This window comes from Prionailurus viverrinus, chromosome B2, assembly GCF_022837055.1.
Source record: "Prionailurus viverrinus isolate Anna chromosome B2, UM_Priviv_1.0, whole genome shotgun sequence".
Lineage (NCBI taxonomy): Eukaryota > Metazoa > Chordata > Mammalia > Carnivora > Felidae > Prionailurus > Prionailurus viverrinus.
Genome location: NC_062565.1, coordinates 136,368,953 through 136,385,430, shown reverse-complemented (window position 1 = coordinate 136,385,430; position 16,478 = coordinate 136,368,953). Strand labels below are relative to the sequence as shown.

The following is a 16,478-nucleotide window of genomic DNA, read 5'->3' as shown; positions in this document are numbered from 1 at the left end:
CCACCCCACTCCCCCCACTCCCCCTACTCCCCAGTGTCTTAATCCAGGCTCTTGTCCTCTCTCCTCCAGACCAGACAGAATGCCTACTTCAGTTTCTACATCAAACCCGAATTCCTTTTTTTATTAATTAAAAACATTTTTTAAATGTTTATTTATTTTGAGAGGGAGAGAGAGAGAGAGAGTGCGAGCGAGGAAGGGGCAGAGAGAGACGAAGAGAGAGACTCCCAAGCAGGCTCCGTGCTGTTAGTGCAGACCCCAGCGCAGGGCTTGATCCTGTGAACTGTGAGATCCTGACCTGAGCCGGAATCAAGAGTCAGTGCTTAACTGACTGAACCACCCAGCCGCCCCCAGAATTCTGTATTTAAAAGGTAAACATCCCATTGTTTAAAATCCTTCCGTAGCTTGCAGGATCAAGTTCACACCTTCTGTGATTAGGCCCCCTCTGCAGCTCCAGCCCCTTCTCCTTCCGGTTTACCTTGCATGCCTGTACCTCTACCCACGGCTTCATCCAGCCAGGCTGAAGAACCGGCAATAGAGGTCCGATCTAAGGTACGCTGGCTCCAGCCCCAGGGCCTTTGCACATGCTATTCCCCCGTCTCATCTGTCTCCTCAGCCCCCAGACTCTATCCCAGGTCCCCTGCTCTGGGAAGCTTTCTCGCCTTCCTAGAGAGTTAATCTCTCTCTTTCCTTGGCCTCTCCCTCTACTCAACCTCCAGCACAGCTCCATTATACGGACCGGTACTTATTCACCCTTGTTGACTCCCACTGGACTACAACCTCCTCGCAAGCAGGAATCACGCGTATTATTTATTCTTGCATTCCCAGTCCTTAGCCCAGCACGGGGGTACTCAATAAATGCTGATTCAAATGAAAAAAAAAATATCTGAGGCCTAAGAGAATGCTACCTGGAGTCTGGTTCAGCAAACATGTGCTAAAGGTCTGAATGATCTGTGCATTAGGTCTGAATGATCGTTTGTATGTGTCGTTGAAAGGATACAATTTTTCCCCAGTGTAGTAAATAAGGCTTTAAGTACCTACAAGCTAGTGGTAAGAAGCTATGCAAAGAGGAATTAGTGGACTGATAGTTTTACATTCCCTGGGAAATAGAGAGACACACAGAAAAGTTTTAGAACGAAAGCCTGACAGTCCCATCTTAGGGCAGCTTCCAATGTATTCAAACTGGCCGTGAGCTCCGACACCAGAAGGGAAGTGTGTTTTTTGCCAGACTGAAAGGATCTTTCATTACTAGTCCCCCCAGATTATTAGCTTTTGATCACTATTTACCAGATTTCCTTCTCGGCCGATATGGAGCAGAACCGTCTCTAGAACCACAAAATGCTTTAGTCTCTCCCTCGGGACTGTAACAGAAACCGGGATAGTCTGAAAAGAGAACCACATGCACCAATAAGAATGAGGTGTTCAGCGACTTCTCAGAAAATTGGTACGGCTTGTTCTGGATATCTGTGGGTTTATTCTTTTTCATCAGACATGGGATAGTCTCTCCTTCCATTAACTGGTGTTGACTATGTATCACGGGGACTTCCAGGAGTCTGTCCACAGGGACGTGTGCCTTTCTGGCACACGTGTGCGCTCTCTCTCCCTCCTCCACCCCTCACACACACACACACACACGCACGTGCACACGTACATGCTCTCTCTGCAGTCTCCTTTTTTGCTCATTAGCAGAGAGAGCCATAGCCACTGGCTTTACCCTTTGCAGAAAGTTACTTAAAACGTGCAAGGTGTGGTTAACCTCCTACTGCCACTCAGGGTCCCGGGCAACGCGCTGCCCCCACAGAGGGCAGACGGTTCTGTTAAACATCACCACAGCCGAACTTGCTCACGAGGCCCCAGACAGACAGTGGCGATGAGCCACAGAAGACACTCTGTCAAGGCAAAGCCATCTGGAGAATTCCACTGAAGCACAGTTTCACGAGGTGTCTGTGCCTGGCGTGGAGGATGTCGGGATACTCCTGCCCTCCGGAAGCTGGCCTCTGCTGCAGTGACTCTTAACATCTTTCTAGACACTACGAACATTTGATGAATGCTTTGGTTCATCACTGCTGAGCAATGTCCTGCGAACATTTGATGAATGCTTTGGGTCTCTTACCAGAAAAGGGATTTTCATTTAATTTCAGAGTTTATGTCTTTCTGCCCGTCTAAGGAGCACACAGGCTTCAGATTAAGAATATGGGGTCTGGGGCGCCTGGGTGGCGCAGTCGGTTAAGCGTCCGACTTCAGCCAGGTCACGATCTCGCGGTCCGGGAGTTCGAGCCCCGCGTCGGGCTCTGGGCTGATGGCTCAGAGCCTGGAGCCTGTTTCCGATTCTGTGTCTCCCTCTCTCTCTGCCCCTCCCCCGTTCATGCTCTGTCTCTCTCTGTCCCAAAAATAAATAAACGTTGAAAAAAAAAATTAAAAAAAAAAAAATATGGGGTCTATGGGGCGCCTGGGTGGCGTAGTCGGTTAAGCGTCTGACTTCAGCCAGGTCACGATCTCGCGGTCCGTGAGTTCGAGCCCCGCGTCAGGCTCTGGGCTGATGGCTCAGAGCCTGGAGCCTGTTTCCGATTCTGTGTCTCCCTCTCTCTCTGCCCCTCCCCTGTTCATGCTCTGTCTCTCTCTGTCCCAAAAATAAATAAACGTTGAAAAAAAAAAAATTAAAAAAAAAAAAAAAAGAATATGGGGTCTATCGCTTCTCGGCCTTTTGGCCGAGATCAAGTGACGGATATGGGGTCTAGGGGCGCCTGGGTGGTTCAGTCGGTTAAGCGTCCCACTCTGAATTTTGGCTCAGGTCACGATCTCATGGCTCGTGAGATCGAGACCCAGGCTGGGCTCTGCACTGACCGTGTAGAACCTGCTTGGGATTCTCTCTCTCCCTTCCCCTCTCTCCCTCCCACACACTACTCTGTCTCAAAAATAAATCAGCATTAAAAACAAGGAAAATCGGGTCTAATCCTAAAGCACTCCAGCATATTCAGGGATTATCTACACCCTGAAGCCTAAGGGTAAACAATTTTAGGACATGGCTATCGTGGAGTTAAGGCTCTTCAGAGGGTGTCTACAGTTCGAGAGGGTTCTAAGAATTGTAAAGACCACACACATTTGTCCAATGTCAGTAGCAAAGGTACATAAATGAGGTCACTTGGCCCAACGGACTGGTCTACTCTATTCCTACCCAGACAAGTCCAAAGTCAAGGTGGGGCAAATGAGGTGATTTTCCTGGGCTGGGCTGCTCTAGCCTAGGCCTGGGCCTGGAAGAAAGCCACGTAGCACCGATTAGTGGCTTGAAATAATTCTGTGTGTGCACTCACAGAATCTTAATGGTGTCCATGAACCAGCACCCAGAGACTGAGAATGAGGAAATAGTTCTACTGAATGAAGTTTGTCATAGAGATAGGGGCTTCTTCAGACCTCTTTCTCCACCTTTCCTCCTAATTCTTTCTGTTTTAGACAGATAAACTTATTTTTTTGTTTGTTTTTTAAGTTACTTATTTTGAGAGGGAGAGAGAGAGCCCAAGCCGGGGAGGGGCAGAAAGCGAGGCAGAGAGACAGAATCTCAAGCAGGTTCCTCACGGACAGTGTAGAGCCCGACGTGGGGCTTGAAGTCACCAACCATGAGATCATGACCTGAGCCAAAATCAAGAGTCAGATGCTTAACCGACTGAGCCACCCACGCACCTCCCCTTTCGTCCTAACGTTTACATGCCCCTCCATGACTCTGCCTTCTCTTTAGAGCGTTTTTATTAAAAAAATAATAACCTTTTTCTCCCCCCAATGTTTGTTTGAGAGAGAGTGCAAGCAGGGAAGGGGTGGGGGGGGGGACAGAGAATCCCAAGCAGGCTCTGTGGTGATAGCAGTGAGCCCGATGTGGGGCTCGAACTCCCAAACCGTGAGACTTACGACCTGAGCTGAAGTCACACGTTCAACTGACTGAGCCACTCAGGCGCCCCACCAAAAAGTCTTCAAGAGCTTTCCAATGAATAAAATGGGCAGGGGTGGGGGCGTTAGAGAAGACAGGGCAGCAGGCCCCAGCCTAGCCTTCTAGTTGGGGTCACGTCCCATCATCTCTCAGGAGCTGCCGGATATGAAATGGGGGACCTCAGCCATGTGGGGAGGAAGCTTATCTTTCTCCCTCACTAACGCCTCTTGCTTTCGCAGCAGAGTTAACCGCCAGCAGCATGGAAGGGACGTGAATCAGTATTTGTACCCGGGGAAAGATGTCTCAAAAGTAAGTTATTTCAGATGTGTTAAGTACAAGTTTTTGTTTGACCCGGTTGTCAGTCTCTGAAACCACTGATTCTCTTCTTAGTCTATTTAATCTGGGAGAGAACAAGAATCGATAAACGGTGTTGAGCCGGGTTTTATGTGCTAGGAAAGACCTCACTTGTATTCATTTTCTGCCTGTTTTTATAAGCCTGGAAATACAATCCCATATGTGGAGCAGTGGAAATTTTCAAATGTGAGCTGCATCGGGGAAACCATTCACTGTCTCGTGGGCATGATCCTTGCAGGTAATCAACAGGTTGTCCTTCAGTGGGGTGCGGCCAGAAATGTATGTAAAACCTTGAGTTTTGGTGCAGGCGGAGGGGAGGGTAAGAGTTGACCTTGGAAGCGTATGTTACATTTGCAGCTGACACAGAGATCTGGACATGGGGCCGGCCATCAGGCGACTCAGAGATAAAGCAGCGAAATCCATATACAAACGAGTCAATGCGTAAGGAAAAGATGATACCCTCTGCCAGCTCCGCTTGTGAAAACAGTGAAGAAAGAACTGTGCTTTCCTTACACCTGACATTTTTATACACTTTAAGATAGAAAAGATGATAGATACAAGTAGACAAGAAGGTTTCAAATTGTATTAAGAAAACAAAACTTACGAATGGCATCCATTTCAAGTATTGCTTGCTTGGCCTGTAAGAAAAAGAAAGTGCATCTGTAACTACAATTACTCTTTGTTTTTTCTTTAAACTACCTATCGCTATCGTGAGACAGGTCTTATCCCACCGGAATAAGGGATTTTTGAAAAAGCTTAAAAAAACTCCTTATTTCTTTTAGGCATTAACACACAGTTCAAGGGCTTCGAACAGATGAGTGCCTCCTGTGGATCGCACGTGCTGCACGATCAGCAGAGCTAAGCTTACAGCCTCCATCTGGAAGGAAGGAAGGAAGGAAGGAAGGAAGGAAGGAAGGAAGGCAGGCAGAGAGAGAGGAGAGAGAGAGGATAGAAGGAAGGAGAGAAGGGAAGACAGAGAGGAATGAAGGAAGGAAGGAAGGAAGGAGAGAAGAAGAGGGGGAGAAGAAGGGGGGGAGAGAGAGAAAAGGAGAGGTGGGAAGGAGGAAGTGGGGGGAGCCTTTCACTAAGGTTTCTAAAACCTGGCATCTGGCGGTCAGCCCATTATAAAATGTAGATCCCGGCTATTCCACCCTGATCTACTGAACCAAAGGCTCAAGGGATAGGGGTCTAGGATCCATACCTCCAGCCTTCTCCAAATCACGGGGGCCTTATAACTGTTCTGAATTGTTGCAAAAAAGATTGCTGGGAGTTTCCAGTTTTCCTCTGTCCAAATGCTCTGTGATTATCCTTAGCTACCTCTCTTGGCTCTCTCTGGCACGCCTGTAACTCGTCTCTCCCGTGCCCTAGAGTCTCCCAGGCAGGGGGAAGGGCCCTGAGGACACGGTTTGTGACACGGCTCTCGTGCTTTCCTAGCTGGAGGTGTTTCCTTAGCCACAAATGGCAAGACCGGACCTACCTTTCAGAGTTGCTACTAGGCTCAACTGATAGGCACTAAACGCAGCGAAGTCACCGCCCACCCGCCAAGGGATTGGGCCAGATAAACCTTGACCGGGGCTTCCTTCACACATCTTTCGCCCCACCTCAACGCTCACAGCTTTACTGCTTTGAGGCTTCTGGCCATTGTCCCTGTTGCCAATGTGGTTAATGTTTAGGGAGATATAAAGAGATGGTTAATGGGGCGCCTGGGTGGCGCAGTCGGTTAAGCGTCCGACTTCGGCTCAGGTCACGATCTCACGGTCCGTGAGTTCGAGCCCCGCGTCGGGCTCTGGGCTGATGGCTCGGAGCCTGGAGCCTGCTTCCGATTCTGTGTCTCCCTCTCTCTCTGCCCCTCCCCCGTTCATGCTCTGTCTCTCTCTGTCTCAAAAATAAATAAACGTTAAAAAAAAAAAAAGATGGTTAATGACCCTGACATGAGTCATTTTGCCTGAGGATTCAAAGAGGGAAAAAAAATTAGTCTAGGTAGAACTCCTCTCACGTCATTTTCATTTTTCAGGGGTCGTGTAACGTAACTGACGGACATCAGACTAAAAATCACCTAAAAATAATTTTTCTTGTATTTTGCCACAATCCGTGATAGCACAGTGAAAACATTTGGGCAAACTGGTAATGTTTAGGGGCTCAGTCGGTTAAGCGTCTGACTCTTGATTTTGGCTCAGGTCACGATCTCATGGTTTCTGAGTTCAAGCCCCACACTGGGCTCTGTGCTGACAGTGCGGAGGCCTGCCTGGGATTCCGTCTCTCTCTGCCCCTCCCCGGCTCACACTTATGTGTTCTCTCTCTCTCTCTCAAAATAAATACAACAAACTTAAAAAAATAAAAATAAATGGTAATATCTAGTTAAAAAAAAAGAGGGAGGTGAAGGGGTGCCCGAGTGGCTCAGTTGTTTAAGCGTCTCTTTTTTTCAGTTCAGGTCGTGATCTTACAGTTCGTGGGATCGAGCCCCACATCAGGCTCTGTGCTGATGGTGTGGAGCCTGCTTGAGATTCTCTCCCTCCCTCTCTCTCTGGCCCTCCCTGCTCATGCTCCCTCTCTCTCCCCCAAAAATAAAGTTAAAAAAATAAAGAAATAGAGGAGGAGGAAGGTTTAAAAAAAAAAAGGCTTGTTGAAGCCACCCTAAGTCTGAGATAACAAATGCATACATTTTGTAACACTGATATTTTTATCATATATTCGGAGTTTGCAATGACTAGTTGGAATTAATTTCAAACGCCAATGTGAGCTCAGTTTCTGTGAAGTGCCCTTAAAGGACCAGGTGATTATATAAGCTGCAAAAGCCTCTACCTTTCTGTCTTTATTCTCAATCAGGACGAGAGTGAGTTTATACACTACGTATATGAATAAACACAACGGCTATTTCCAAGAAGCTTCCTGGTATCTATAAACTCGGCTTGACGAACTCGGTATTTATTTTTCCTGTCTTGACATTTCATTTCCGGAAAGTACAATTCCCACATCTTCCTCTAGGAGTCAGCCAGGGACCATCGCCGAATTAAAGGAACTCAAGGAAGCTGGGAGGAGCCACAAACACGAATTTCCATCAGCTTGTGGTAACACTGTTAGACGGCTGTGATGCATTTTTTGATGTTCACAAAAATTCCTCATTATGCATTTCTTTTACCTAAGAGGAATACACAGATTTTGAAAGCTTTAGAGAAAAAAAAATAAGAAGAAAAAGCCTTGAAGAAAGAAGTGGAGAGTTTAGCTTAATAATAATCCTGCTTCAATAAAGTAGAAAATTATTATCACATTATAGGGGATGAAGTCTATTAAATAAGTGAATTTTCGTTGCCATTGGGGGCAATATGGTTAAGGCTTGCCCTCTGCAGCCAGCCAGACCTGTGTCTGACTCAGGCTCACTCATGCACTCGCCACATAAACTTGGGCAGTTCACTTAACGTCCCTGACCTTCTGCTTTTATTTCTCCATAATGGGGTGAGTAAGATCTTTCGTGTCAGGTGGTTTGCTGAGGCCGAACTAAAGACACAAAGCAGTTAGCACACTGTACGTGTGTTCTAGAAGTTGTGGCGGAACAAGTGACGCTTCGATTGTAAAAGGGTCAGGGTCAGGGTCAGGAATTTGGGTACAGAGATGCACCTGCCTTGTGACTGTATTCATCATTTTAACGCACAAAGGGAAACCCCCCTGGAACCCACACATCTTGGTATGTCAGCTAGTCTTGCTTTGTAACGGCCTTTCAGAATCCTCCGGGAGTTCTGATTTTCCCAGTTCACCGGTGAACCAGAGGTGGGGCATGTCAAAGACACTGGGTCATTGCTCAGAAGGGCATTCCGAGGCACAGGGCCAGCAACCCACTAGCCAACCACGAAGAAAACACCATCACCTCTCTGCATGAGCTGTACCTTCCAGCTCTCGACACTCCGATGAAATGAGACTCACGCTTAACTCAAAGCACACACCTTTGCACACTCACTTCCTGGGCACAAGATCATTGCTGACAGCCCCTGAGAACGAGCTTCGAGTGCTTTGCAAAGTACCCAGAGTGAAATGGACTCTCTTTTCTCCGCAATGTTCATGTTTCTTATTTCCCCCTAGTTCTACCCCCATGGCCGTCATCCCGCTTTCTGTTCCACGTCACTCCCGCCCCGCCCAGCAAGGACCATGTCACCATCCGTTGTCACCGCTGACAATGTATTCTCCACCCTTACCTCACGCCACTTTTTCTCTGACAACCTTTTCCTCCACTCCAGAACAGCGACACACAATCAGAAGCGGCCCCAGGACCTTAGCAGCACGGAGAACTGCTTTGCTTCTAAGGCAGGGGCTCTACAAGTCTCTACTTCAGCTACAGACCTCCGTATTTCCACCTGCCCACCTTTGGCTGCTGTTGTGCCGGTTCCTGGACTCTACAGCCAGCAGTCCTTCAAGCCATGCCCAGTCTCCTGGGTGCCCTCCCTCTCCGCTCAGCCCGGAAATCACGCTCGGTCACCGCACCCATGTGCTGATTAGCACCCACCTTCCCCTGTACTGGTTCTGCTGACCTTCACCGTGGGGAACCCACCTGCGCTATGGTTCCTCAACACTTGTTTCCAAATTGCTGAGCAGATTTTTAAATTACCTCACCGCACTGATCCACGGTGACCCCCTTCATTAGGTCTTGGATGCACCCATCCCTGTAGTTATCCCTCCACGCGGGACCACTTTCTTTAGCAAGTGTTCTGAGCCTTTCCACTTTCCCTCAGGGGCCCAAACCCCCCTGGGCACCCCCAGCCCCCCCAGCCAACCGATGACATCATCGCCAACCCCAGGAAAATCCAACTCTCCTATCTTCACTCAAGTCTGTCTCAAAGGTTCTCTCATTTGTCTTCTTTCTCCCCAAGACCAACCTCGCACCCAGCGCTCCTGATCCCCCGCTCCCCGCTCCCCAAAATGGCTCCCAAAGAGCATGCCTCCGCTCATCTTTCTGCTCTCCTTCCCTTTCTCCTTCCCTCCGCCGACAGTCACGTCCACGGCGTGCTTCACCTGCACCAAGTGTCTCACTCCTCAAACCACCGCCTGGTAAGTGTTCTGAACTGTGTTCAAGAAGTCTGTACCCGGTCTGCCTCTTCTCATTTCCGCCTCTTTCCGCCACGCACTGCACTCTCTCCTTTGTCTCTCGGTTGCCAACCCGTGTATCCCCTCTTCTGTTGGAGGCTGCCTCGCCCCCTGCAGCCTTGCAGACGGCTGCCCCCTCACGCTCTCTGAGATCCTTTTCCTCCTCTGTCAGCACAGCTTTCTCCTTGGGTTTTCTTAGGGCCTCCCACCTAACCCCTCTTGGTGGTGCTCTAGGTCCCCACCCGCTGGTAGATCACTTAGATGTTGGGATTCCCAGGGCTTCTTTCCTTCACGGGCTTTCATGGGCCATCCTCTACAAAGCTCGGGGCCTCAGTCGCTGTCTGTGTCAAGAGAGCCTCCAGGCCCGCAGCTTCCAAGACCTGAATTTCCACCTGGGGCCCACCCGCCTCCTCGCACGCACGCACTTGTGAGAGCTTCTCCTCACTCCCATCCAACTGGTTCCTCTCCTTATCTCAGAACTCCACACCGTCCTCTGGGCTCAACCCCTGACTCATGCTTGACTCCCATCTCTCTCTTTCCTCATGCGCTTAGTGGGTGACAGACCATTGCTCAACCTCTCTGAGAGCTTTTGCACCTGCTCCCCCCCCACCCCCCGGCCCCCCGTTGCCGTGGCTCCCCCGAAGGGCCCCTCGTCTCTTTGCTAGACTACTGTGGCGGCTTGCTCATTCTTCTTCCGCCTCCAGTGTCACTTCGTCAACTCGTGTGTCACACGGTTTCTAAAGTCACACTTTCAGAACACAGGGGCCACCCTGCCAGCCCTTCCTCCGAAGCCTCCGGTGGTTTCCCACCGCCGATGCACTCGGACTTCTTAGGCCTTCAAGACCTTCAGAGCCCAGCGGACTGCCTTCCACTTGTCCGGCCTCACCTCCTACTCCATCTCCTGAGGATTCAGCCCTTCCGCCAAGGCACGGTCTGTGAGCTGTGAACATGATGCCCCCATTCACAAGGAAGGCATTTCTTTCCTTTCCTTATTCAACTGTAATTGAACACATTATCCTTCCACAACACTTGGTTCATACCTCTGTTAATTCTTCCTGTTTAGCAAACAGTTCGTTGTGTGTATAGCTACCTCCCTCATCTACAAACTCCCTCACAGCTGAGTCTGTATTTTCTTTCCCTTAGCATTCCCACAGAACCTCAGCTAGCTCTATTCACAATAGCTGCTTAGTATAGCTTTGAATACTTCTCATAACTGTACTCTACTATTTCTCTAGAAATCTTCTTGTAGCCTTTTCCTTATTTTTTTCCTTCCTCAAGCCCCAAAACAAAATATAACCACCACAATAAAAAAAAAAAAAAACCTTCCACAATCTCCCTATATGTGAATCTTTTTTTAAAATGTTTATTTATCTTATTTTTGAGAGGGAGAGAGTCAGAGCATGAGCGAGGGAGGGGCAGAGAGAGAGGGAGATACAGAATCCAAACCAGGCTCCAGACTCTGAGCTGCCAGCACAGAGCCCAACGTGGGGCTTGAACCCACAAACCATGAGATCGTGACCTCGGCCAAAGTCAGATGCTTAACCGACTGAGCCACCCCGGTGGCCCTGTGAATCTTTTTAACATACATGGCTAATTTAGTTGATCCCATAAATATCCTATCTCCCAATTTTCTTTATTTTAGAGTTGAACATTTATTGCCATCAGGCTGCCTTCTAGGACTTGGATGACCTTAATTTTATTGTCTGTGGACCTCGGCACCTTACCTTAGCTGGGATTTTTGCCGCATGGTTCTCCAGGATCAGTCTCTTCAGGTGCAGAACCCACAGGCGCTTGTCTTGCTGGGATTTGGCCTAGCGGAAGGAAATGCGGACGGTCAGACGACTCACGTCTCCATGACGAACGAGATTCAGACACTCCCATAACCAACCCTCTGACGAGACGGGAAACACACCGTGTGGCCAGAAGGCTCTGGAAGGGCCGGCTGGCCCACGGCGCCCATCGTTTACAAGAGCGAGCCCTGCAGGGAGGGGAGGCCTCTGCTGTTACCTGAACCGTGTGCTGCAGCTTGGGGTTCTTATAGTGGAAGACGCTGAAGCTGAGAGGCTCCTTTGGTATCACTTCCACGAGCATGAGGTTGCCGCACTGAGCAGGAGAGCAGAGAGAGGGTGAGGTGCACTTGGAGGAGAATGGGACGAGCGGCCGAAGCCCTTGCCCATGGCCAACATTCAGACCTACCAGGATATGTGCTTTGTACGTAAACGTGTCGTCTCTCTTCTTTGTGATCAGAAGCAGCTTGTCAAAGAGGAAGAGCGTCCGCTCATTCTTGGCCCGCTGGATGCGAAAGGTCCCTTCGAGCACCAGTTCCCCATAGCTGGTCAGGTCTGGCCCCTTCCAGTTAGTGAGCAGACTCTGTATCTCCTGAAAAAGTGACCATTCTGTGTGATCAAACAAGAGATGGGAAGCCATGGAAGAGAGGGAAAGGTCTCTCATTTGCTAAATCTCAAGAGTGGTGTCTGAATATTCTATGACAGGGCCTAATGGGTCTATTTGGTATCCAATGGTGTCTAATGATCCGTGACCCAAATCCACATTTAAAAAAAGATTTTTTTTTCAATGTTTATTTTTGAGAGACAGAAATAGAACATGAGTGAGGGAGGGGCAGAGGGAGAGGGAGACACAGAATTGGAAGCAGGCTCCAGGCTCCGAGCTGGCAGCACAGAGCCCGACGCAGGGGTTGAACCCACGAATCAGGAGATGGCGACCTGAGCGAAAGTCGGAAGCTTAACCGACTGAGCCACTCGGGTGCCCTGACCTATATCCACATTTATGGGGGTTGTCACATAAGGGCTAACAGAAATGAATCGAGTTGTTAGTTGATCAGTTGCCAATTACTTATTTCCGCTCCTTGATAATCCCTCCTCTGTGGCTGATGACAGCAGTTATGCCTCTCAAAAGCTAGGTAAAGAGGCGACTGGCATGTGACCTTCTCAGAGAGCCATCCTTTCCTTGACTTTCTCACCCACATTCTCTGCAGAAAACCTTCAGAGCTATTGCTGTGGAAACCTTTTTCCAGAAACTGAAATCCATACTACATATAAGTAACTCGAAACTAAAGCCTGTGACAAATCACGTAAGAGACATCTTAGAGATTTCCTGATGTTAATCCCATTTATTTGGGGAAAGGAAATTAATTTCATTACCATTATGTTTTTAATGGTGCTTGCTAAATATAAATTGAGAGCATGATCCTGAGGTATCTTTGGGATTTTACTGTGTACCCATACCAATGTTCTTTAAGAAAGCTGATTTTTTATTGTTTTGAAAAATGAACATATTCACAAAGAGCATTTAATTAAGCGGCCCCCATACAGGACAACCCAAATGTCCATGGGTTGAAAGTGGAAATGGATGGTAATGGAGATAAAAGTCTGAGCCTGAGCCTGATTTAGCAATGTCTGCAGAACGCCAAACAGATTTACAAGGTCTAAAAAAACAGTCATTTAGCCATTTCCGAATATGCAATAGACATTAAGTCCACAAAACATCTGGATGATGAACTATTAAACCTTTTCTTACTGTTACAAAAAAAAAGACATGACCTGAAAGATTAGAATGTTGCCTTCCCTTGATTTTTGATAGTCTATTGCATCACATCATACTCTGGCTGCCTATAGATGCATCTTACGGTTTTGCTTAAATTTATGGGCTGAATAATGTATCTTTTTTCCTGAGTTTCCACAGATACTCTACACAGCATGGCATCACTTTGGGCTTTTATGTCTCACTCCAGGAACACAAAGGAGCCTGCCACCAGCCTCTAGACCAACATAAACATTTTTTTTTAAGTTTATTTATTTATTTATTTATTTATTTTTATTTTTTTTATTTTTTTCAACGTTTATTCACTTTCGGGACAGAGAGAGCATGAACGGGGGACGGGCAGAGAGAGAGGGAGACACAGAATCGGAAGCAGGCTCCAGGCTCTGAGCCATCAGCCCAGAGCCCGACGCGGGGCTCGAACTCCCGGACCGCGAGATCGTGACCTGGCTGAAGTCGGACGCTTAACTGACTGCGCCACCCAGGCGCCCCTAAGTTTATTTATTTTTTTGAGAGAGCGAGCGAGCAGGGGAGAGGCAGAGACAGAGGGAGAGAGAGAGAATCCCAAGCAGACTCTACACTCTCAGTGCAAAGCCTGATGGGAGCTTGAACTCACAAACCGTGAGATCATGACCTGAGCTGAAATCAAGAGTTGGATGCTTAACTGACTGAGCCTCCCAGGTGCCCCTAACCTTTTTTTTTCTTTCATGTTTATTTATTTTGAGAGAGAGCAAGAGGGATGGAGAGAGAGAAACAGAGAGAGAGAGAGAGAGAAAGAACGAATGGGGGAGGGGCAGAGAGAGGCAGAGAGAAAGAATCCCACGCAGGCTCTGCATTCTCAGCGCAGAGCCCAATGAGAGCTCGAACTCACAAACTGCGAGATCATGACCTGAACTGAAATCAACAGTTGGGCACTTAACCAACTGAGCCACCCAGGCACCCCAACCTTTTATTTTTAAAAAGTGCATTTTTTTATGTGCCTGGGACACGATCCCTGGCTTAGCATTTATCAAAAGTTCCCACAGATTTAGGGTCCAAAATGTTGGTGCTGGAAGGGGTCTTCGCAAACCCCTGGTCTGTCTTATTTTAGAAAGGAGGAAACTAACACACAGTAGACAGCCTCCTCCCGAGTAGAACACTGCAAAGGACCTGCTTCCAGACTTAGCTCTCCTTTGTCTGGGTCCCGGCCCCATCACCACCCATGGACCACCTCACAATTCTGCATTAACTAGTGAGAGCGGAAAAGAGGCTGAAAAACCCTTTCAACAGCTCGGAAGAAAGTTGCTTCCAGCAAGAATTACTTCTTTGTCATTAACATAAGGTAAGGAAGGGCTTGGGAGACTCCAATTTTTTATTTAAAAAAAAATTTTTTTTAATGTTTTTATTTATTTTTCAGGCAGAGAGAGACAGAGCATGAACAGGGGAAGGGCAGAGAGAGAGGGAGACACAGAATCCGAAGCAGGCTCCAGGCTCTGAGCTGTCAGCACAGAGCCTGACGCGGGGCTCGAACTCACAAACTGTGAGATCATGACCTGAGTTGAAGTCGGATGCTTAACCGACTGAGCCACCCAGGCGCCCAAGGGAGACTCCAATTTTTAACTTGGGTTACTGAAGGGGTTCCAAGCAAACTATTAGTTTAAAAGTTATAAAGTAACTTCTCGTAAACACCGCGGTAAACAGCGATCAGTATTAGCCATGTCCCGATCTTTCTTCAGATGTGATGAAGGCCACGGGTGACATCCAACGCTTGAGCAGCCTTAATACCTGATGTGGAAAGTGATAAGAAGTCAGCGTGCCAGCGGGGCTGCCGTTTCGAGGGTTTACCTGTAGCCGGACCGCGTGTTCGTGTTTCCTCTTCATGTCATTGATGTGCCAGGCCACTCGCTGCATCGTGTCAATGGCATCAAGCACCACATCATAGCCTTCTGTGTCCTTGTCAAGGTGATTTTCTATTTCCTTGGGGGGGGAAAAAAGGAGCCGGTCATTTTCATTATTTTTCTCCTATCGCCAATGAAACATAGTACCTCTATCACGCGTTCCTCATATATTATTTTTGCCTATTTGTTTACACACGAGCAGCGTGCCTTAAGAGTTTGAGATAACTTACCAGAAATATCTACAACAAAGTGGTGAGATAGGGACGAAGACGGGGCTAGGAAAACCAGCAACAGAGTAGAATTTCATGACGAGGAGGATAAAACAAAATATGATAGAGTCCGTTAAGTCTCTTAGAGATGTTACAGTAGATACAAGAGTTGATATTATAGTTGGAGACTGCCGAGTTTCCTGGTAGCCAATGTAATATAAGAAAAAAGACAACAGGGGTGCCTGGGTAGCTCGGTCCGTTCAGCGGCTCACTCTTGATTTTGGCTCTGGTCATGATCTCATGGTTCATGAGGTCTGGCCCCATGCCGGGCTCTGTGCTGGCGGTAAGGAGCCTGCTTGGGATTCTCTCTCCCTCTCTCTCTCTGCCCCTCCCCTGCTTGTGTGTGAGCACACACACACACACACACTCTCTCTCTCAAAATAAATAAACATTAAAAAATATTTAAAAAAGAAAACATACTTTTTTTTTCTCCCAGGGGAAATAAAATGTCTCAAGCAGGATTTCATATGTAACAGAGTCAAACACAGAGCGGCCATTATCTTTAAAAGTACCTCTACAGCAAGGGCCTTTTCATGTAGTCAAGGCTTTAAAGCCCAAATGAAGTTCATAAGCACTTAGCACTGAGTTTCGCAATCCCAGGGGCACAAAAGGGCCATGAGCTCTGCTCCAATTCTTTCCAGCACATAAGACCTATGTCCCTAGCCTTCTCAAGAGTCTAAGGACAGGGACTATTGTATCATTTATTTAATCTTTTATCTACTCAATAGTAACTACGGAAGAGCTGGTATTAAGTTGGTATTAATAAGAGCATGCTTATTAAGTTGAAGCTCTATCTTTTTACAATGACAACAGTAACCTATATACATACATAAAACAGTAGGAAGATATTATAATTAATTAGATCATTTCTAGGGCATCTATGATATGCATGAACATTAAGTCCAAGGTTGGAGATCGAATCTTATGGTATAACTTATGAAAGTTAGTTCCATTATTTTATAGTCCTACCTCATAAATCTCTGTTTACTTTTACTAAATACTCAAGTTTTCCACCTAGCTAAAAACTGGGAAAGAATTCACATTTTATTTCTATACTTAAACTCACCTGTTGGAAAGGTCCTATGAAACCATACCACTAAAGTAACAACTCCCAGGTAAGCTTCAGATCAACAGCAAATTAACAAAAAATAATAATTTCTGGGGCACCTGGGTGGCTCAGGTGGTTAAGCGTCTGACTCTTGATTTTGGCTCAGGTCATGAGCTCACAGTTCGTGAGATCAAACCCCAAGTCTGGTTCTGCTCTGTGGGTGGAGCCTGCTTGGGATTCTCTGTCTCTCTCTGTCTCTGTCTCTGTCTCTGTCTCTCGCTCTCAAAATAAGTAAATAAACTTGAAAATGATAATTTCTTCTTCTGGCCTGAGAGGCAATCCTGTTCAATGACAAACAGACTCAGGAGTACAGAGTGTATTCT

The 16,478-nt window shown here is 47.5% G+C and overlaps 1 protein-coding gene across 7 annotated transcripts in view; it reads right to left on the bottom strand.

Annotated features, from left to right (window-relative positions):
- The window catches only part of PLEKHG1 (pleckstrin homology and RhoGEF domain containing G1), a 237,951-nt gene that overhangs the window by 18,848 nt on the left and 202,625 nt on the right, over window positions 1-16,478 (bottom strand). For all 7 annotated transcript variants that reach the window (XM_047858247.1, XM_047858243.1, XM_047858245.1 and 4 more), the window contains 6 exons: window positions 14,726-14,857; window positions 11,540-11,722; window positions 11,351-11,446; window positions 11,068-11,154; window positions 4,875-4,908; window positions 1,285-1,380 (listed from right to left, as the gene is read on the bottom strand). In XM_047858247.1, the coding sequence (XP_047714203.1) occupies window positions 1,285-1,380; window positions 4,875-4,908; window positions 11,068-11,154; window positions 11,351-11,446; window positions 11,540-11,722; window positions 14,726-14,857 (628 nt within the window). The remainder of the gene's footprint in view (window positions 1-1,284; window positions 1,381-4,874; window positions 4,909-11,067; window positions 11,155-11,350; window positions 11,447-11,539; window positions 11,723-14,725; window positions 14,858-16,478) is intronic.